The sequence below is a fragment of the Anguilla anguilla genome, chromosome 3 (genome assembly GCF_013347855.1).
Source record: "Anguilla anguilla isolate fAngAng1 chromosome 3, fAngAng1.pri, whole genome shotgun sequence".
Lineage (NCBI taxonomy): Eukaryota > Metazoa > Chordata > Actinopteri > Anguilliformes > Anguillidae > Anguilla > Anguilla anguilla.
In genome coordinates, this window is record NC_049203.1 from 64,706,654 (window position 1) to 64,728,951 (window position 22,298).

Below are 22,298 nucleotides of genomic sequence, written 5' to 3' on the forward strand. Positions count from 1 at the left end.
ATAAATAAATAATAAATGTAAAAATTCAGTGTCAGATTAGACAGAAAAAAACTGTCTGCATTCAGATATTGGTATCTGAATGCAAATAAAATAAATTAAAAAGTAAAAAAAATAAATAAATAAAATAAAATAAAAAATAAAAAAAATAAATAAATAAAAGCTCCCTTGCAGGACGAGCACAGGGACGCAGCAGGAAGTGGCAGCCCAGTAATCAGCAGGCCAGTAAAACCAGACCGCGCCCTCCTGCCAGTCCCAGCTGTGGCTCTGCAGTGGCAGCGGCTCCGCGCTCGCACCCGAGGCCCGCGCTTTCATCCCCCCTGTAGCCCTGGGGGGGTCAGCGGCCAGGAGGGCGGGCGGGGGGCCCGCGGGCCCTGACGTCAGCAGTGCGTGCTGCGAGCTGACCTCTAAAGGCAAGACGCATCACCACGTAAACTCCGCCCCCCATGTCCTCCTCTCCCCTGTGGGCATCCCCCCGCCCCCGCCCTCGTGGCATGTCCTTCGGGGGAATACGCCCACTATGACAACAAGTAGCGGAGAAAACGTGAGCAAGCTAAAGGATCTGCACGACTGCTAACCGTGTGGGGGGGGTGGGGGTTTACATTAAGGTCAGCCAATCAGATTCTGATCACAGTGGTTTTCCCCACACAAGTTACATCAAAGCCCGCTCCCTCTCTTCAGAAAGGCCCAAGAGTCAGGTATCGCAGTTCTCAGACGGGCAACAAGAAGGAACGGTCACAATCCACTCCAGATGCGAAACACGAGAACTGTCCTGTCCTCATAGCCACAGTGCTTAGTCATCGCCATTCGCCTTCATCTCGCATTTCCTGGTGAGTGCACAGGTGAAGCACGGCGTTCTGAGGCCGGGGGGGGGGGGGGGGGATGACTATCGCTCACCAACGAGAGCACATCTGACATTTCCGTGTGTTGCAACATCACCCCCCAGACTACCACACCAGTAAACAACTTCAAACCGCAGACCAGACAGGGATTTATCTGAACGACGGCCTGAAAACTACAGACAGAGCAAATGAAGAGCTACCACAAAACTTTTTAACTTCAACCCGACCCGACCCGGCCCGGCCCAACACAACCCAACCCCCCCCCCCCCCAATCCCTCAAATTCAGCTCGCTGCCATGTCCTTCAGCCATCTGAACACAGATGCCTGCAATCTGGATTAGGTGTTAATCCCTCAAACTGTTTAGCATGTGTGTCTGGATTAAATGCCAACAATTGTTAATGGTTATTGATCAAATCAAAATGATAAAAATACTTGTTTTTTTTTTTTTAAAAAAAAACAAAACAAAAAAAAACTGGAGTGTGGAAAAACTCCAAAATAAATTTTTTTTTGGGGGGAATATATTTATGAGGCGGTTGTGGTTTCAGACCTGGTTTAATCCTGAGAAAGATGGGTCCTGAGAAGAACTAACAGCCAAGCTTCTTTTCCTCTTCCCCACTGGAGATTCTAAACACTGAACAGACAATAGAGGGTGCAGTGCATCAAACAGTATTGCTGACAACCCCACACGGCCAGCGCAGACAGGCAACACCAAGGCTTAGAAAAAGAACGGGAGGAGGCCCGAAGGGAAAGCAACAAGGCCGTCCTCCTTTTCCGGGAGAGCAAAGCTTTCTAGCCAACACCAGAGAGACAGAGAAGACGGGAAGAGAGTTTCTGCGGACTGCCGAAAGCCCTTACTTCGGGGGGGGGGGGGGGGGCAGCCGAGGCCTGGGCTACAAGCGGCCGTCTCCGCACGGACTCCAGGGCTAGGCCAGGGGTGTCTCTCCACTGTTCCCTCTCCACTGTCTCAACCCCGCTAACTTCTGCTCCAGATTACGCAGTGGGCGCCATCGTTTCGTTTTTTTTACAGGTGAAACGACAGCTGAGGATATACATGCGCAACGTAGACAAGAAAACCCTAAACCAGCGGGAGCGCCTTTAAGTCAATTTGCTGGTGTGGATGCGTCGACACTTCCAACTTGATTGGACCAATTAAAGCAAAAGGGAAGCGGTCTGGAACGGACGGGAACGTGTTACGGTGGCCCCCCGACACCCCTGGGCTAGGCTACAAGCCGCACCCCTGCGAGATACGCAGACTGCGCTGCTCTTCGCTTCAAAAGCCATTCTGGCAGGTTGACCAGGAAATTAGGAGCTTTGGCATAAACCCTGCCTCCCCCCTACACATAAGCTGTGGTTTTTTTTACACTTCCAAGCCTGATTCTCTTTTTTGACTTTGCAGTGGCGTTTTGACACTCGGCGTTTAACGCTAGCCGTGCCGCCCGACACCACAAGCTCTGCCGGGAGGACTCCCACCCCCACAGACAGCGTGGGACGGCCGGCTCTGCCCAGACAGAACGGGCAGGCCGCAGCCTGGTTTTGCGGGCACTGCTAGGGTTAAAAAAAAAGGGCACATTCTCAAGCCATTCCCTAAAATGGACGCTCGTTTTTATAAACTCAGGCATGAGAAGCTTTTTTAAAAAAAAAAAAAAGCAGCAAACCCAAACTCGACCCCCCGCCGCACCGAAATCACTTCAATAACAAAAAGCAACTAACCAAATGCGACATTTGTCATTTTCTGTAATGGGGAGGGCACTGAATAGGTGGATAACACTTCAGTAAGGAAGAGGGTAGAACGCGTTGGCAAGTTTCAGAGAGGCCCACCAGGCAAAGAGAAGCTCAAAAGGGCCAAACAGGGGAAAAAAAAAAAAAAAAAGCATGCAGTTCAACTAATGAGCATGAATTATTCTGTAGGCGTGAATTTTATGCAACAGACTTGTGCACAGCAGAGGAAAACGAACAACAGAACAGTCCTTTTTTTTAACGATTGCGGTTTCTGCTTTTGAGGCTTAGAGGGAGCAGCTCAGACAAAAAAAAAGAAAGAAAAAAAAAGGAAAATAACAGAAATAATAAATTACAGAAGCAAATAGGCCACAATGATGCCAGGCTGAGCAGCAGTTTCCAGAGCGTGGAAAAAAAAAAGCAGCCGATCCAGGGGCAGGGGATGTTTACTTTTTACTTTTAATGGTACGTGTGCATGAAGCACAAACTGGGCACATACATAAGGAGATGGAGGCCACGTACTAGATATTTTTTGTCCTTTGTGGCATAATTTTATTTGGCACGGACAGACTAAGTAGGAAGAGTTAAGTGAAGGGTGGACAAATGAGCCTGCCAGAAAATCAGGCCATTTCAGGAAATCTACCTCTACCCCACCACTGTTTACGAGGTGGGTATAAACTAAGGAATGGAATAGGGTTCTTTACCTAGGCGAAACCAGCTCTCTAAACTACCCAGGGCCTAACAGCTAAGCACAGGGCAACACTGTGTAATGTGGGGAAGTCTGTAGGTCACGAGATGGACCCTCCCACCACCTCAGCTAGACTGGACCAATAAACAGAGACAAGCTGGGAAAGGCCATGAGCACCCCTGATGGAAATAAAGCAGGAAGGTGAAGCAGAGAGCAGGATGAGCTCAAATGGAATGAGCTTGTTGATTCAATACCAGAGGAGAGATTTTTTTTTTTTTTGGCTGTAAAAAGCTATGGCTGCTAATCCAGTCTTCCCCATCCATCGAAATCTCGTGGTCGGTTTCCGTAGGAACTACTGGGACGGGGTATCACAACCTCCGGAGGGGGAGGACTTACAGGGTGTGGGTTTCTTTTTTCTTTTTCTTTTTTCCAGTGTAAAAAAATGTGATATTTCATGTATGTGTGTAAAAATAAATAAAAAGCTTGAGGCTGGCATTCACACAGACACACAATGGTAAACAACTAGTTCCAGACAGCACTGCCAAAAATGGTAATACAGGCTTCGATGGTAATAGTAAGTGACAGGTACCATGTCATTCCCCCCTCCCCCTCTAAATCTACCGTTTTCAAAGTAACCCTGAAAACCCCCAAGGGGGTTTTTTTTTTTTACGCTGTTGGTTGCGTGCTCACGCACATCATGCTTTAACTTTGCCAAAATGTTGCCTGTCTGCAAGGGCTCCTTTTATTTAACGATTGTGCTTACAACAAAAAATAAAAACCAGGCAACTTTAAAAGGTACAATATAAATATGAAAGAAATCACACAGAATATACCTCAAAATTATTTTCAGCTGAAGGGGAAAAACAAGTAGGATTACAAGTAGGATTTACATGCAGAAGCCTTGTCTCACTCCTGGGGAGGCAATTAAAAAAAGACCTCAGACAGAAAGCCATGGCCAAGATGCACGTCTTTACCCCCCAAGCACAAGAAAGCTCAGACTGCACAAGGGTACGCTGGGCATCAAAGGCTGCCTGCATTACACGTGGCATCTTCCAGCCCGGCGATAGGCTAACGCCCGACAACCTGCTCGCAATCTGTCTTCCTAGCAAACGCCCAAAGGCCAATAGGAAGAGCTGGCATCACACGTCGTCATGCTGTAAAAAGCCAATGTCCATTCAAAAAAGCTTTACCTTCTGGGGATGTAAAAGGTCAATCAGACTACAGTGCCAAATAACATTATTTAAAAATTTATGCATTTTCCAGACTCATCAAAAACATGAAACACTGATTCCATGAACATTTACTTACGGAGTCAGTATATTTCTGGTATTGTAGATTCAAATAAATTCAAGGGGGAAAAAAACTGCAGTGGGAGCCACTTATTTAAGTTCATTAGGCTACTTGACAATAGATTCATACCCCTGTACACTGAATCAGGCTACAACTGCTCGTCATACAGCAGTTCGTCATGCTTCATCAAGCTAAGGCTACGCGTGCTCCCCGCCACCAGCGGGAGCCAGTACCGAGGGCTTACCTTATTACAATGACGGCCAATACCCATTAAAAAGTTGTCGGGCTTGATGTCTCTGTGGATGAAATTCTTTGTGTGCACATACTCGATTCTGCTGATCATCTGTGAAGACAAAGGACTTGCTGTTTCAGTTCAGTGCCGGAAGTCAAGCACATCAAACAAACAAAAAAAAAAAACAAACAAAAAAAAAGTCAATATTTCTCCAGTCCATTTCTCGACCGGCATAACTTCTGTGCCGCAAAAAGAAATTAGGGCGCAGGCCACATTTGGTAAACCTTTTAAAAGTAGTCTTTGTTTTACTTTGAGTGAATGCCAAAAGGGCCATTTCGGAACACAAATACAGGTTTGACTAGGTGTGGCTGGGAACCCTCCGTAATCACACCACAGTCTCTCCACTTCCTCCAAACGGCCCCGCCCGGGAGCAGCTTACCTGGTCTGCGAGCATTAGTACGGTTTTCATTGTAAACCTGCGCGAGCAGAAGTTAAACAGGTCCTCCAGGCTGGGGCCCAGCAGATCCATCACTAGGACATTGTAGTCCTTTTCCTGGCCGTACCACCTGCAAAGAAACAAGAGCGCCCATCAGTTAGCTCGCTATCAAAGGGGGGGCAGATTCGACAGGCACGACGGGGCAAGGCAAGGCTGCACGTACGGACGCATCCGAGGGCTCCATAAATTAATGTCTCCTCATGAAATTCTGGAAACACTGGTGAGGAAATGGACCTTTCACCTATAAACATTCTGGGAAATTCTGCTATGAATCAGAGAAATTATCTGATATCTTAGGCATTTTAAAGTTGACCTCCCCCCCCCCCCCCAAAGAAATCAACAATGACTTTCTGCAGCAATTAGTTTCAGAAAACAAGCCATGAAATGAACAGCCAGCTAGCCATACGTGGAACAGCCGACAGAAGGCACAGCACAACCTGGGTACATGTGGACATATCCTCTGGCCAGGGCTACAACAGGAAATGTCCAACTATGCGCCCATACATCAAATAAACAATGTTCGAGAAAGCTGCCTGGCAGTGGAACAGACAAAATGTAATTAATGAACAGTTTCTATTGCTGGTTTGTCCAACAAAGCCCCAAACGACAGTCCTGGCTAATAATGACAGAACTGTTGCCCGCCGATGAAAATCATCCAAAAATATCCACAAGCAGCTGACAGGAGAGAAATGTGCTAAGCTAGCGACCACATGCGAACCACCAACATCACTCTGAATGGAACACAAACAGGGGGAGAAAAGGGTCACACGCATAGTGCATAATGCGATGAGGGAAATAAAAACACCCACAAACGGCACCTGAGCAGAGCTCATTCCAAGCCCATCTGAGGCACCGATGCCTCCATTAAGGAATGATGAGGCTGATCAACACTAGAAGCCTATGCAGCCGAGCTCACGGCTGTGTGGCTCCAGAGATTATCATTCACCAACATGAAAAAATTCCTCTGGGGAGGGGGGGGGGGGGTATTTGAATTTCCCAGGCACAAGGGAGATTGAAACATCAACTCGTGTGCATATCAAATTAACATACTCCACAGACAAAAGGGGTTCCCAGAGTCCTACAGTTTGTGTCACAAATAAACGCCATAAGAATACTGGCCGCTTTATTGCATCTGGGGAAAACTGCGTGGTCAAGTAACGCACTTCAACATGACTGTGTTAGCGATGAAAGGCGTTTTGTCTGACTGGATTCTTCACTGGTCCCGAAAGCCAACTGAAGCATTTAGGAATGACAAATACTTTTGGCACAAAGAAATTTAAAAGATTTTCACACACGAGACACAATAACCTCTCAAAATGATTGTACAGATTAGTACGTAGGCAAATGCAACGAGCCAATGAAATACGAGAGAACACGAGCCGTCAGTCTTGCGTTTGCCCAGCGTGGCAAACAAGCTTCACAGGTCAGGAGCTGGGAGGCCTCCCGGCCTCAGCCAATCCCAGAGCTGGATTCAAAGGGCTGACACCCCCATACGCAAACCTGCTGCTGGGAAATGCATCACATTCTGAGCGGGATCACAGCCCAATGCTAGATCCTGGCGCACTCACAGCATCGGGGAGAGAGCATTCCACTCAAAAAATATATATATAAATAAAACGTAAAATATAAAAAAAAAAGTGTGACTCATTTCTCATTCAGATACCAAAAGCTCAGAAAATCAGAGATAACTGCATCCCTTCCAGGAAGCGGTGTTATAGAACATCACCGGAATGGAAACCGTTTCATCTGCACTACCTTAAAAAAAATTAAATAAATTTCAAAAAGTCCCTTTCACAGACAAATTCTGACCATATCATTAACAACGACAGCCATGCAACCATAGCAGACGGGTACATAAATTTTGTAATTGAAAAAATATGGGGCTTTTAAAACGATATATTTTTAGGGCATGGTTGATATGATTTGGTGACGCTTCATCAAAGGTTCCAACAGCAAATAGGCTATATTTTGATACCAGTTTTGCCCTTAGGCCTTTTGGTAAGCATAACAGTCGTTGAGCATGACAAGATTGTACTTCTAAAGCCAACACCTTAAATAAAATTGCCAAACGACTGCCTGTACTGACACATCACACCAACTAATGCTTTGAAAAATGAATACAAGCTAGTAACAAACTTCAAGAGACTAAACTTACATCACTTCACTTGGAAGAGAATGAGTTAACAAGGGTGAGAGAAAACCATTGATCTATACTTGGCTGTACTGCCCACATTAACCAAGCTATTTATGGATTAAAAATATTACAGAAATGGACACGCAAAGTTAAATATAATTAATGAATCAACCAAAAAAAAAACAGCTGCACACAGAAGGGAATCCTTGTTCTACAAGGACCAGGGAAACTAAGGAAAGGTGAAAACAACCACCACACAATTAGGCCCCTTCAATAGTTTCTTCAACTTCACAATTGCCATTACATTGCTTAATGAGCATGTATTTGTCACATATCCCAAGTTAAAATATTAAAAATTAAAAACAAAAAAATCACAAAGAATTTACATTTATGAATTGTGTGATTATTCTTTCTACTGCTGCACAGTACCTGTATTTTTAATTGAACCATTTAGTTCAAATGTTGGAAACTTTTTGTTTCTAAATGTTCCACTTTTGGGTTAGATCACATCTGTAACTGAATAGGCCTATATGGTAATACATTTTCTGGCAAGCATTAGCTAGGGCAGCACAAAAAAAAGAAAAGATTTGGACATAAACTTCAAAATTCACATTCAATTCAAACCCAGGTAGCTATTGTATAGATGTCAGACTGTACAATGCACTGCATCCCACAGTGTAAAGAATTGCTAGTAATTTTCCTTTCATACATTTATCCCAATACTCTGATAAAGTTTAGGGCGTTCGTCCCATTACAGGTTAGACCAGGGCTGCCCTGCCCTGTTCCTGAAGACCTATCATTCCTGTGTAGGCATTCATTTCATTCACTCCGTTTCACCTCTTCCTGTCGAACGAGGTGTGCTTTTGTAAGGGCTGGAGTGAAAACCTATACAATGGTAGATCTCCAGGAACACGGTTGGGCCGTTCCAATTCAGACATTTAAGCTATCCCCAGAACACAGATGGCATATCGTCTTGCACAATACAATGCCATAAGAGCACACGAGTTGCGGACCCAACCCAAACCTTTTCATGTTCTGAGCACTTTCTCCCACTTCCTTCCTTCCTAGACCACAATGACCCCACAACTTGTTGAAAGAAGAGTGACAAGTGTGAACCTGTGCTCCTGGGGTAAAGCAAAGCTGTGAAGCGGAGACCTGCGAGAGGAACTCGTGCCGTTTGAACGTCTCGGGTTTAATTCAGACTCTCTCTCCAGTCGGCTCCTCCGCGAGGGGTCACCGGGAGTCCCGGACCTCGCCAACAACTCAATAGCCCCGGTTGCCGGGCAACCACCCGACCCAAAAACTCAACCCCCCCCCGAACAAAGAAGGGCGGTTCTGGGGAGACGAGTCACCGGCGAACGTGCGGCTGCCATTTTGCTGCCGCTGCTCGCACGTCCGTATCAGTTTACACCTTTGAGATCAGGCAGAAACAGGAGGCCTCGCCTCCAAGCGGCCGAAAGATCACCGGCGTTACACTCGGCCTGGCTCGTTACACAATCGCAACAATGGGCCAGCTTGGGGGTGGGGGTGGGGGGGGTGGGGGGTGGTGGAGGGTGGAGCCGTACTTTGAACTGGCAAACACGGTTCCCAAGCAATGTGCACACACCCATGCAAACAGAGGCAGGGAGGCCAGAACAAATGGTGAATGCCAGCCACCCCCCCCCCCAAAAAAAAAAAAAAAAAAAAAGAGGTCCTGCAAATAAAGGGAGAGGAATCAGCTGTAGACATATGCAAAGCAGCTCCCTGATCGGCTCCTTTGCCTTAACCCATCCCCCTCTCCGATTCTCCACTCTCCTGAGCTAATCACTTAGCCAAGAGGGCAAAACAGAGTAAATACAATAGCTTATGGTTTATAAAATGCGAAGGATTTTCATGCAAAGGAACCTGGCTTCAGGGGCGAAACCTCAACAAGCCAGCCTTTCTAATTGTGGAACCCGGCAAGTTATGGGGCACTTCTTAATTATTCAAAGTGCATCTGGAACCCAGTTTGCAAAGAGCGCAGCAATACTGAGTTCTTTCAGAAACCTAATCTCTGCCACAGTGAGGCGCCTTATCTGCCATGAAAGGGCTGTCACAATATGAGCCTCTGAACTGCATGTTTTCTTTGTCCTGTCGTCCACAGCTTTTTATGGGAGCTTCTGGCACTCCTACAGCGATACAGAGGAGTACTGGGGGAGTCAGTGCCAAGCCAGAAGATCTTTGCCCTTCAATATACCAGGTCACCACATCTGATTGGTTGGAGGCAGAATTTATTACTGTAGGTATCCACATTGAGGAGTCATTTCTTTGAAAACTTAAACACAAGCTCATTTGAAATCATTTTATAAGTAACATATTACTGGCAAGTCCGTGTGAGAAGCTCAGAATCCATCGCTCCCCTGATTTCTTGTAAAAAAAAAACATCGTTGGTCACGTAAACAGGCTCTAAAGAGATAGATCTGTCTTGCTCTTTGGACTCTGAGACCGCATCCATTGTTATCAGTGAGCCAGCAATACTTACACTAAAAGCCAGGCACAGCACAAAGCCCCAGTGCATAATTGGGGACTGGAAGACAAAGGGTATTTAGGAGGATTACCCTAGTTTTAAGTAAAGTTTTAGACCATCATCGTTTCAATGATATGGTCCAGAAAACCCATAATGAAGAGATGAGTGGAGACAAAGCCAGCATGAACAGCCAACACGTCCAGTAACGGAACATCTGCAGTGCCACGACAGTCTTGCCAGGGGGCCTGAGCTGGGAACGACTGTGGGCAGGAGGACTGTGGAATAATGGGATAATGCGATTGGCCAGCGTCACCCAGGGAACCATCAACCTGGCAACTTATGCCTCAACTCTTGTCCAAATGGAGCCCGCTGCCCACCTCTCGGTGGCACGGCCAGGCAGCAAAGTAGTGAAGGTGGCTTAGCAGGCAGGCTGCTGGGGGGGGGGGGGGGGGGGCGGCGGGAAGACCGGGTCAGCTGACGCTGCACTTTTTAAGCGCATGCTTGCTGGTCACAACTCTCGTGACCTCACAGAGGACTCTGCAGACATGATGAGCTTAAAGTTGGAAACTGGATATTCCAAACTGGGAAAAACATGCAACTGAACTGAAATAATCACAATGGAAAATGCTTAACAAATTGATCAAAGTACTTCTTTCCTGTATTTTTGTCTTAAGCCAAGTTTATGCCATTAGCCTTAGTTTAATTTTTTTTTTCAATAAAACTAACTTGGTTAAACACATTTCCAACTAGATTTTAAATGCTCATCACAAACTATAATGAAAACACTGGAATGTGACTAATGTAAAAATGCTGGTTTGTTTTTCCCTTTTTTTTCCCCAAAGATGGTTCAAATAAAACTGAATATCCCCAGGCTTCTCCAGATCAAGCAGAACCAGCAGTCTCAGCTTAGAGTTCAGCCATTTTAAGAAGGTGGAGGCAGACCTGCTTACATGGAGCACACACAGCAGCTGAAGGTTTTCCCCTGCAGGTTTTTGTTTACAGTTTTTGTGTATGCAGGAGCTAGCTCAATTTCCATCAGGGCTGGAAGACCTTTGCTCCACCGTGTCTGCCTAGCCACCTTCACCACCTCCAACACACACGCACACACACACAGAGACACACACATTCCTAATATCCAGCAGGCACACATACACACATCCACACAGACGTGCACACACGCACGCACGCACACACTCCCGGAACTGGTTTGTTTCAGTGTGCCATTCAGGAAACAGGGAGAAGGAAAAAAGAAAAAGGAAAAAAACGGTCCAGCGATGATGACGAGCAGGTTCCCGTATCAGAGCCCAGTCATAACAGCTGAACAGATCTCCACCGCCTCCAGCCTGGTGACTCAGAGAGATTCCCTGCCACCAGAGGACGGGCGTATCCATGACCACGGTCTCCCAACCTCATATCGGGTCTCACCTGGCCAGAGAAGCCTAAAGTAACGATGTGATCCACAGCCCTGGGATTCTGCCCAAGAGCCCCAGGCAGCCAAGAGCAAGACCACAGAGTTTCCCCCTATCATGTTATACCAGTGTCACGGCAACACTGCCAAGCCTTGCAGCAAATTCGTATTTCAGAAAACTTCAATTAAACCACCCCCCCCCCCCCCCATATCGCTATATTTAGATTTTTTTTAAATACAAATAAAATTTACATATTTTCTACACCAGCAGAAAATATGCATTGACATTCAATAGGTATACAGACGGATATAACAATAAAACATTAATATACTGCGGGCACCACAGTCTCTTACTGAATCCAGCCCGTAGCAGTGCCAACGGTGGCCGGCAGCCCAGCAGGGGTAGCATGCAATGGGCTTTGCATTACCCAAGGGTTATATGGGAGGAATCCAGATGCCTGGGTTAGCAGAGTTCGTTGCTTGAGCGACCCGTCAGCCTTACGGGCACCCATGGCTAGCTCACTGAGCATGCGTATGATTGGGTCTCCTCCACCAAGGCACTGCGCATGTGTGGCTACTGCTCGAGGTGGGAAGAGATGCAGCTGGCTAGCATCGTGCGTTTCAGAGGAGAGCCGCTAGCTGCAAATGACACACTCCAAAATTTGGGTGGGGTGGGGCAGGGGGGTAAGCTGAATATATATTTTCTTAAATAAAAGAAAAAACACATTAGTACACTTAGCTTGCTAGTACACTAAATAGGGTATCAAGGCTATTAGGCTGGATCAGCCACGACTGAGTCAAGGGACTCCTTATTGAAAATGACTCGAGAGCATTTGCACACAAAAGTAGTACGCGAGTACACATCTGGCAGGCGGAGAGCGCTGCCATAGATTGCTGAGGGCTGAACTCATTCAAACTTGAGGACACCGGGAACATGCTGATGTCCCTGAAAAACAAAGCAACTGCCCAAGCCATTGAGGCCAGAGGCTCCAAATTCCCCATTACATAACGGCTTCATTATTCCCCTTGGCAGCCCACGGAGCGCATAACAAAGCTCAATACAAAAGTAACCTGCCAAGAAACAGGGCCGCGAATAACTGTATAACTGCTACAGTTAGCGGTAAACCTGGCCCACTGACTTACTGGTCTGGAACCAGCGTTAGTTTACGGGGATGCTGGGTAAACGGTTCAGCCCGTACAGCTCAGTCTTTCCGCTTTTACGTCAGTTGTGTCTGGCTACTCTAAAGCGGTGTCCCTACTCATCTGGGCAGCATCCGGGCCAGGAGCCTGGGCAGGGTACCGAGGAGAAGCGACTTCCACATCGCCTTTACAAAGCCACGGCCGCCATAGTAAAACAGCTTCATTATAGGGGGCTTCCACTCAATCAAATACAATGTTTGCTAGTCAACTTAGCATTTGATAACAACTTGCAATGAAACTGCAAGATCATATTCATTTTTGCATTTTCAATATGGCCTAAAAAAAGCAAGTAGAGGTGTCAGTATCATGATAACGAGGAAAGTCGTGAAAAATAGGCTCTCCTCAAAAACTGTAAGCAAGCCAAAACTGAAAACTGAGAGTAATGCCATTCTACTGACTGAATTCTCAGCCTGACTATGGCTGATAATGATTCAGAAAATTATACCAATGTTTTAACTAGCCAGACTAACATCGGTTTGCTTGTGCAGCACACAGAACCAGTAGAGATGGTTAACAACAAAGGCACCAGAGCACAGTGCTTTTTTTATGAATGGATTAGGCCAAGTGGTAAAATACAGGCAGAAACCCACACCAACCTGGATATGAGCACGCTAACCATAATGGCTAACCGTGCAGCTAGTTTCACAGCGCAGTCTGCCCTCGGCCAAGAAGGCGCCAATACGAGCGTTATGTACAGTAGTTTTAAATGCATTACCTCAAGCCACGGCAGGAACAGCTGGGCAACTGCAGTCTGGAATGTGCATTTTGAAGGCAAACGACGTTAAACGCAACTGGTTTTTCCAAACCTATTTAAATGAAGAGGTCCTTCTCCCCCCCCCCCCCCCAGAATGCATAGGCCACCTTGCTCGCTAGCTGCATTTGGACGGGTGGACGTACCGAAAGCAGGGAAACTGCGGGTGTGCTAGGAGGGGTCTGCAGACTGAACCGAGCTACACACAGGGCACTGTTCAACACCGAGTGTCATACACTGGCGCAGAAACTGCATTCATAAAATCAGCCACAGTCCTGGTCTGGCCCATTGAGGAAATTATTGTCCAATAATACAAACTACATTTATACCAATTAGGCTAAGTGAATTTTAACCGCAGGCAAACATATCGAGACACCCAGGACTTGGGTACAGGGATCACAGGCACAATTAATTGTTTCCACAGTAACTACTAGGCTCCATGTCAAATTGCAGATTCCATTCTCTTGTTAAAAAAATAAAAATAACTTTTAAAAAAATTATAAAATGTCGGTTACTTTGTGTCCAGCATTAACAGCTGGTGCTGTACAGGCAGAGAAACGCTGCAGACGCACCTGCTGCGGACATTCAAAAGAAAAGGCAAGCGGCAGTTCTGTACAGCCCAGAAGCCGACAGAAAAGGCCAGGTACACTTGAATGAGACGGGTGGGGGGGTGGGGGGGGGGGAGAATATGGCAAACTGTCTGGCAGACAGCCCCCTATCAATAGTGCCTTGTCAGCAAAGGCCCAGAATGTCGATTGGCAGAGCACTGCACAAAGTTGCTGGGCAAGTAGGCCATTTACATAACGTACATCATAACACAGTTGCATGCAAATGGACACACTTTTTTCCATCTTGGGGTTCACTTGTCATGATGTCAACTCATTTTCCACATACCACGTAGCAGAGTACCACAGCAGAGAAAGTGTTTTTTCAGTTATTCCATATCAGAAAACTGCTAATTAAGGGAAATAAGCATGCCAATCATCCTGAAGACTGAGAGAAAACCATGCCAGACAAAAATGCAACACCTTCCTTTAACCTTAATTAGGGCTACATGCTTCAACTGGGCCGGGTCCAATTTGTCATTTTTAACTGGATTTACAGTAGGAGTCAGACCAGCATTTATGTTCCGAGAAGGAAACAGAACTTGTGGGGAAACAGGTTTTGAAAGTATTCAAAACTGAGCCACCTTGCCATTTAAGGGCTTCTGCACAAAGACAGCCATCCTCCTGGCTGCACTTCCACTCTAAAAAATGTGGATTAACAGGCCAAGTAATGCTGTCACATCACAAATCATATGTATATGATTATATATGAACGAGTGCTATGGCCAGAAAGTAACACGTATTAACACCAAGGACAAACGGCATCACTTTCACTACAGTCGATTACACCCCAGTCCAGAGAATGCAAGGGAACAGTCAACGCACATCCACTTTCACCTGTTACCTGCTCATCAACAAGCTAGCTGGTATGAAAATTATCAAAGGCCATAAATGGGTGGGGGATTGCTAGATCTGGCATTAGGTAGGCCTATTTGTAGCCAGACAAATAAATCTGTTTATTTGACCTGTTTTTCTCCACTAGGACATCAAAATCCAATCATTAAGCCTTCTCACATTATTCAGCTAAAAATAAGTAATCTCAGAAATGGGCCTATGAACTAAAAACCAGGGATTGCAGTAAATGGAGAGTGAAATATTAATTTAATATAACACCAACAATCACAAACTCAGGTCATCTTAGGGAACAGTGCTTCTCAAAACCAATGGAAATCCTACATTTATTTGCTCTTCAGCTCAGCACATATAATTTTATATGCAAGCAATGGTTGGTTAATCTATCTCTCTCAAATTTAAACACCCTCAATACAAGTTTCTAACTGCTACTAAAAGGCCAAAGATCTGGGGGTAACAAGCACAAGACCTCAAAAATATTTTTAAAAGTTTTTTTTAAAGGCTTTATCATTCCCTGCGTCAGATGACCAGGTTACAGTTAACAGGAAGATACAGCCGGTTCCTTATTAAACGAGGAGAACTTGCATTAAAAGGCAGTGTTGCATCTGAATTAGGCTAAGTGCTGAGCAAAACAGGCCGTACTATTCAAATGTTCGTACATGGTGGCAATTCCAGTTCCACGGATATTTAATTAGCCTAACTTACGGGAAGAGAAAGCATGGCATACAGAAAACGCCACTGCAAAATTTCTTTAGTTGTACCAACGCAGCGATACCTGCATAAAATGTAAACCTTTCATTTTTACCATCTGTGTATAGGCCAGTAATCCCAACTACTTCAGATAATTAGAATCACAGGAAAGTTCCCATTTATCAAAAAAAATATGTTTAACTAACCAACAACGTATCCAATCAAGACCAATCACAGAAGTAGGCCTATACAAGGACACGTATGTGAAGTCATTTTCAATGACCGTTTAACACAAAAAAAGAAATGCCTACAAGATTATGAGAATCTAATGAGTAGTAATAGAACCATAATTTTGGTAAAAGCATGATTGGAAAGAGCTGACCCTAATGGATCATGGGGGGGATCGGTAGTCTTATCTATCCTACCCATCCCTCTATGCGGCAGAGCCGCATGATCACCCTGACCCTTATTCACTTTGACAGCCAAGCTTAATCAGGGAAAAAAAACTGTCAAACATTCAGCGGAGGATTAGCTGAGGCGCTGCCTACAGTTTTAACCGCAATACCAGGCTCTCTAACTCACCCAGGAACAGAACCCTCAGCGCCTGCCAATGCAGTGACTGACCCACAGACCAGAGAAACTTCTGAACTAGCCTCAATCTCAGCCTAGCCTGTGACAAAGCAATGAAGAAATCATGGAGAGCGTCCGTTTGAGAATATCTGTTTAAATTAAAATTTCTTTGTGGTGCTATGGATACTAAGGTACCAAAACGGATTAAACATGCTCGTACCAACCCACCCAAACAAACAATACTTTTTACACACTGGAGAATTTCAGAGCACTGTAGGGTGGAGATTTGGTTAAGTAACCTGCCGACTAACAAGGTTGTATGTTTTTATTGTGGATGTTGAGAAAAATGAATTGCTTGGGACAATTATGACGTGTTTAAGAACATCAGAAAAAATTGCGATGAGAAGGTTCACTGAACAAAGGCAGCCAATTAGCCTCCTGTGTAATGTTTTGTGGTGGGGGGTACAACATGCATGTCCTCCATCTGATATTCTGTCCAAACTGGATTTGTATTTAGCCTGCCAACCATCTTAAAATGTCCTTTAAAGCAGGTTTTGCCAAATAAATACCAGTCTAGAGAACCCAACAGGCTACTGTAACCCAATCATAAACCAGCCATCGCGAACAAGATGTCATGCAATTGGTGACGTTGCCTTGGAAAGGAAAAAACAGGGTTGCCTAGAGATTGATACAATTTCATGCTATGTAAATCGTGCTTATAAACAGGGATTTGGAGTATTTAATGTATGTATCAACTACCAATGAATACTCCTACACAACGATCAGTCGGAATACATATTCATTTCCCCGACTTTCAAACGTTAGCAAATTAACATGAGCCAACCAGCTTTAAAACCACAAGCTGGCTAGCCGAGCTAGCTGGAGATCCTAAGATGGCTGATGGGGTGTTTTCGTACGACGACCCACATACGTTCCAAACTTCGGTAGCTGATGCGACTTCACTACAAAGACAGTCCAGTTTTTAATTCAATTTCAATGGCTAGGCAGTAACCTCCTAAGTCACCTTGAAAACAATGCCCGTAGGCCCACAAAGTTGCTTTCGCTTGCTCACAGCCGCCATTTTATAACAGAGCAGGAAGACATGTTGAAACAAACACAACAAAAGAGGAGCGGCCATTTGCAACTTGCGCCGATTGCTTGCCACTTTCCCGTGACATTTTACATTACATTACAACACAAAAAATACTGTAAATAATGCGATCTTCTTGGGGGAAATAATCAAAACATTAATTACGTTTCGTGGATGATTTTACATAAAAAAAACGTGAAACATGTATCTAACGCTAGCTTATGCTGTGTTATAAGACGGTTACATATCCAATAGGCTATCGCATAGAACAAATGGCCCTGTGAATGCTTAGTTACCTAGAAAACGTTAGTTAGGATTGACTACAAACCATTACCACTTCGAATGGCTAAATGAGCTACTCTTATTCACGAAGTTCATTGCATTATTAGCTATTATTACCGCTACTTAGTTATCTTAATAAATGTATGCCAGATGGCGGGGAACCCCTTTCTGACCATGTTCTTTCGGTTATAAAATATGAACTGGCTACGGTTCTGCAGCGTAGACTAGATTCTTACCTTATGTGTGGGATTCCCACTCCTCCCTGTAAGATTTTGTACAATTTGCTTTCATATAATAGCTGTGGGTGTCTGGCTTTCTGGGATTCCAATTTTACTGCAACCTCCTGAAACACAAAATATGCTATTATTATATCGGTGTTATACATAACTATCAATAAATCTAGTTAAGTATGTATATGTGCAAGTTAACGTAAATGTAGCTAGCTAGCTAAATCAGATCAAGACATGCGGATAATTACTTTAGTTGGTAAATAGACAGGTCAGCTTACCTAGCTGTTAGTTTTCATACAACCGTAACTTACCGTACCGAGTTATTTATCATAGACTATATATGTAAATTACGCCAATGAATAACAACAAACACAGCCATATAATTCGATTATTTCAAATTATTTAATAGCTAGCGAGTTAGCCAGGGCTATGGACCACCGCTGTAGTTAGCTCGCTAGCTGACCACGAAGTAACGTTTGCTAAACAAAATGACATGTTCATTTACCTCTCCATTCGTGATATTGATTGCCAGATAAATGTCACCAAAAGATCCGGATCCAATTTTTCTTACGAGTTTATATTTCCCACCGACTATGAATTCGGCTTTGGAGCCGCTACTGCTTGCCATGCCCTCAAAATAACGAGCCAACACTCGATGGTTTCAAAAAGATACACTGGGATCGATCCGGCGCTGCCCTATTCGGTGTCTTCGTTAACAGAACATAAAGAGCCCCGGTGTAGTCGTCAGCGACCACGTACGAGAAACAATGTTGCTAGCACACTAGCTATGTATCGGTAGATTGGTAGCCAATATTGAAAACGAAGTGGGCACGAATTTAAACCGAAGTTTAAATTTGTGTAAATAAGCACTGCTATGAAGTGAGGATTCGCAAGGTAATTCCTCGAGCTCTCTAGCTATATCTCAATCCCTTTCACCAAGCCTTCTAGTCCAGGCTTTATGGCAGCTAGCAAGCCAGCTAGCTAGCGACAGGACACCAACGGCAGTCCACAAGCCCTCTTGATTACGCCGTTCCTCTTCAAAACGCCTCAGCGCGAAGGGCGATGTTATTTTCACGATTAATGGCTTCTGTGTCGTCCGTTTGAGTAGTGTCGACTTTACTTTCCCGCCGGCGTCCTGTGAATAGTCAGAGTCGCTGCTTTCGTCCCAAAGCGCAACTCATTCACTCCGCCATCTTGTTGTTCCTCTGCCCGTCTCGAGGTGGATGTACTTCTTCTCACGGAATGAGACGGCGCGAGGCACTCTGGGGGAGCGAGCAGCTGCGGGCAGGGGAGGGGTTGTGATGTCATAACCAGCGGAAACGAGCCTCGGGAGCGCGAGAGCGCGCATCAAAAAAGACTAAAAGGCCTTCGCTGAATTTGTCTCACGTGACATAGCAAAGTTTAAGTTCACAGGGCTGAAATGTTTATTTATGCTTATTTTAGGTGGCAAATTATGAATGCTTTGAAATTGTTATCGGTAACAAATGCTTAAAGGGCATTGTAGACAGATGACTTACAGTACATGAGTAAAATGCTTGAAAAGAATGACATCACTCACAATTTTCTCTTGCTGCAGTTTGATAGTGGTAACTGATAATACAATTTCCGCTGTGGCAAATGTTGTGATGACAGCTTTATTGTGATTCACCACTTCAGCACAGTTATGTATCACTGGTGCCATCTATTGATGTGGTCACCCTCTCTCTGTGTCTCTCTCAGTGTGAACTTTATCCTAACGCTGAGCAAGTAGAACTTCAGATGTTTGTCATCTACCCACTGCACATTTCTTTCCACCGAAGAAGAAAAAAACCACCCTTCAGCCAATCAAACCTTGCAGCAACCAATCACTTATTTGGGGCACAGTCGGGACATCTGTCAGAACAGTGCTTTCCCAGTGATCAATGACCAGATGACTTTTGGCAAAGCAATGCAGCATTTTTCTTTTATTTATTTATTTTAAATCACAGGAGATGTAGCCTTTTTCCTGTAGTGAACAAGCTTCTTGGTTTTTAAAAAATGTTGTCGTGGGAGTTAGTGGGTTAAATAAGCCGCAACAGAAGCTGGTTCCGAAAATGTGGACGAGCGATTCTTACTTCCTCTGTACAAGTTCTACGGCATTCCTGTCACCAGTGTCACAGATGTGTACGCTCAGTCGTAGTAGGGTGCTCCCACTGCCACCTCCTCATCATTGTAGTCAGTCAGTAGGTCAGTATTGCATATAATGTATGCCCCGCAACTCAGATCCGGCCCTTGGGTTTTGGTGGCCCTAGAAAAATTTTCTTTAAAAACTTGACTTTTTTTGGCCCAGGGATGATTGTGGTCCTAAAGTCGGCACTGTCATTAAAGGCGTTTTAGTAGACGCTCTTATCCAGAGCGACTTATACAACTTATACGTAGCATTTCCATTGCATCCATTTATATAGCTGGATATATAAGCAATGCAGGTTAAGTACCTTGCTCAAGGGTACAACGGCAGTGTGCCACCCAGGTGTCGAACCTGTGAGTGTTTGCGCCAGTGGCTGGCTCTGCTTCGTCATTAATTTCACTGCATTTTTGAGTTCATTGAAGAAGAATTTGCGAAACACCTACATAGGTGAGGCCAGACAAGATATCATCCTTAAAAATTGCATTTTTTTTTAGCTCCGTAGGTGTCCTTTGTTTGGGGGTCATGTTTTATATATTGTCCAATCATAAAGCTAGCATGTTTTCTGAAAAACCTTGCATCTGAGTGCTCCTGGGTACAGCAGCAAAGCACCCCAAGCAACATTCAAATCTTGAACCCACAGATTGCAAATTGAGCTGCATAACCACCGCATCACATTATTGCAAATCAAGCTTACATAATAAAATGGTCAAAAAATACGATAGGCCATAACCTTCGCTGTTTGTGTCTGATTGCTCTCCTGCATAATGCTGTGGTGGCGAGTGTGAACGACACTAATCATTCATTAACACAAAGAACAGAGGCGTGAAAGAAAAGAAAAAAACCTCCTGCTCAACACCTGACTGGCCTCGCAATGAACCTTTGAGACATTTGTTAATTGGGGCACAAAGAGCGACGTTACTGTGAAATGGATATTCTTGAGCTTTACCCACAATGCTGTGTGGTTATATTGAAAAATATATATTACTGTGATGTAAAAACTTTTTTTTTGTGAATATAAGTATAGATTATAGTATAAATTAAATTGAAGGAAAACAAAGTTAAGGCCAAAAAAAAAAAAAACGTCTCTCAGAGCAGAATGTTCCAAGTATAAGAGATTTTGCCTGGGAACTTTATCAAAGAGCAAATGTGATGATGTATGACATTTGAGAAACTTAAATAAAGATCAGCTTAAAAAAAAAAAAAAAATAGAGAAATGACGATAACTTTTTATCATGGGTTCTGATCAGGAGGGAGATTGCAGCAATTCAGCCAGGGAACCGTATATTAATGGGGGGCATGGACTGCAAATGGCATTGTTTTTACATAAATGCTCATTGACCCCATTACAAGTTTAGGTTAGTTTCTCTCATCATTTCCAGATCAACTTTCTCATTATCTTACTTCTGTTTGTCATTTATTTTAAGATCTGGGCAGTGGGTCTGCGATAATTAACAGTACAATGGGCTTCCTCTTTGTTATTTTTCTCCTGACATAATATGAATGAATGAGGGTCATTAAAGAAAAAAAGATACATAATTATACCTTTGAATGAAAGGGCTGATAGGGTGCGCATGTAAAAAGGAGACAGAGGGGTCACATTGCCTTTAAAATCTCAATTTTTCAAACCTATTATTATGGGCTGTTCATAGCATAGCCCTCATTATATTCAGAATTACAGTGGGATGTGTTGATTGCTTCGACGAGCCTCTTCAGTGTGTTTCCAGTTCATTGTACGGAGTAGGCCTAGAGCAGCTTTGTCCCTGGAATATCCCATCATGCTTTTCAGGTAACCCTTGGCTGGATGCAAGGGCTCAGTCATTTCATGCATTTCTGTATATGAATGTATATATGTATATTTATTATGTATATCTATCAACAGAATTAACACTCCAACATCTTCCATCTATCTTAGATAAATGGCAGGAGCTCTGACTTACACATTTGTCTGCGGTAGAGCGGTCAAGAAATAACAATTTTCAATCTTGTGTTCTTAATGGAAAACTCACCAGGACTGAACTGTTACATGCATTATTTCCACCGGTGATGAGTTCTGAACAAGTCCCTGAAGAATATTATCCAGCTGTAGATGGTGCCTAAAAGCTGAAAAAACTTACCTGACCTTTCGGTTGATAAAATAAAATACAGGGAAGCCTTAATTAATACAAAGTGTTTTGTGAAAATTTGCATTTTGATATACTAACCATTTGTAAAATACCTATGCAAATCCTTCTATTAATCGTGCCCTTAATATGTTCAACCAAACATTTTGTGTGAAAATTTTGTTTTCATGAAATCGTTTTCTGTGCCTATTCATTTTGAAAAGTGGTACAATTGTTTGCCACTTTGCCATCTAAATTTTTTTTGATGTACACAGAGAAAAGAATTGTAATGTTCCATTATATATTAATCCATGTGTGTATTTAGGAGCACGTGTGAAAGCTATAGTTAATCCTAACCGCAGGCATGAATAGGACTGAAACTCCGCGCTCCTGTGAGTGTGTCTCCATCTTGCGGTTATTCAGATGAACTACACAGTTGGAATAATCGGAAACGCCCCCTCTCTGTGTCAAAACGTAAAGGGAGAAGTGAACGGG

The 22,298-nt window shown here is 44.2% G+C and overlaps 1 protein-coding gene across 4 annotated transcripts in view; it reads right to left on the reverse strand.

Moving 5' to 3' along the window:
* The window catches only part of csnk1a1 (casein kinase 1, alpha 1), a 34,602-nt gene extending 15,788 nt beyond the window's left edge, over positions 1-18,814 (reverse strand). For 3 of the 4 annotated variants that reach the window (XM_035408812.1, XM_035408810.1, XM_035408811.1), the window contains exons 1-5: positions 18,064-18,814; positions 17,565-17,671; positions 5,205-5,331; positions 4,778-4,876; positions 1,387-1,470 (exon numbers count right to left, since the gene is read on the reverse strand). In XM_035408812.1, the coding sequence (XP_035264703.1) occupies positions 1,387-1,470; positions 4,778-4,876; positions 5,205-5,331; positions 17,565-17,671; positions 18,064-18,186 (540 nt within the window). In that variant the 5' untranslated portion in view covers positions 18,187-18,814. The remainder of the gene's footprint in view (positions 1-1,386; positions 1,471-4,777; positions 4,877-5,204; positions 5,332-17,564; positions 17,672-18,063) is intronic. The other variant, XM_035408813.1, reaches the window with a different exon arrangement.
* Positions 18,815-22,298: the final 3,484 nt, after the last annotated feature.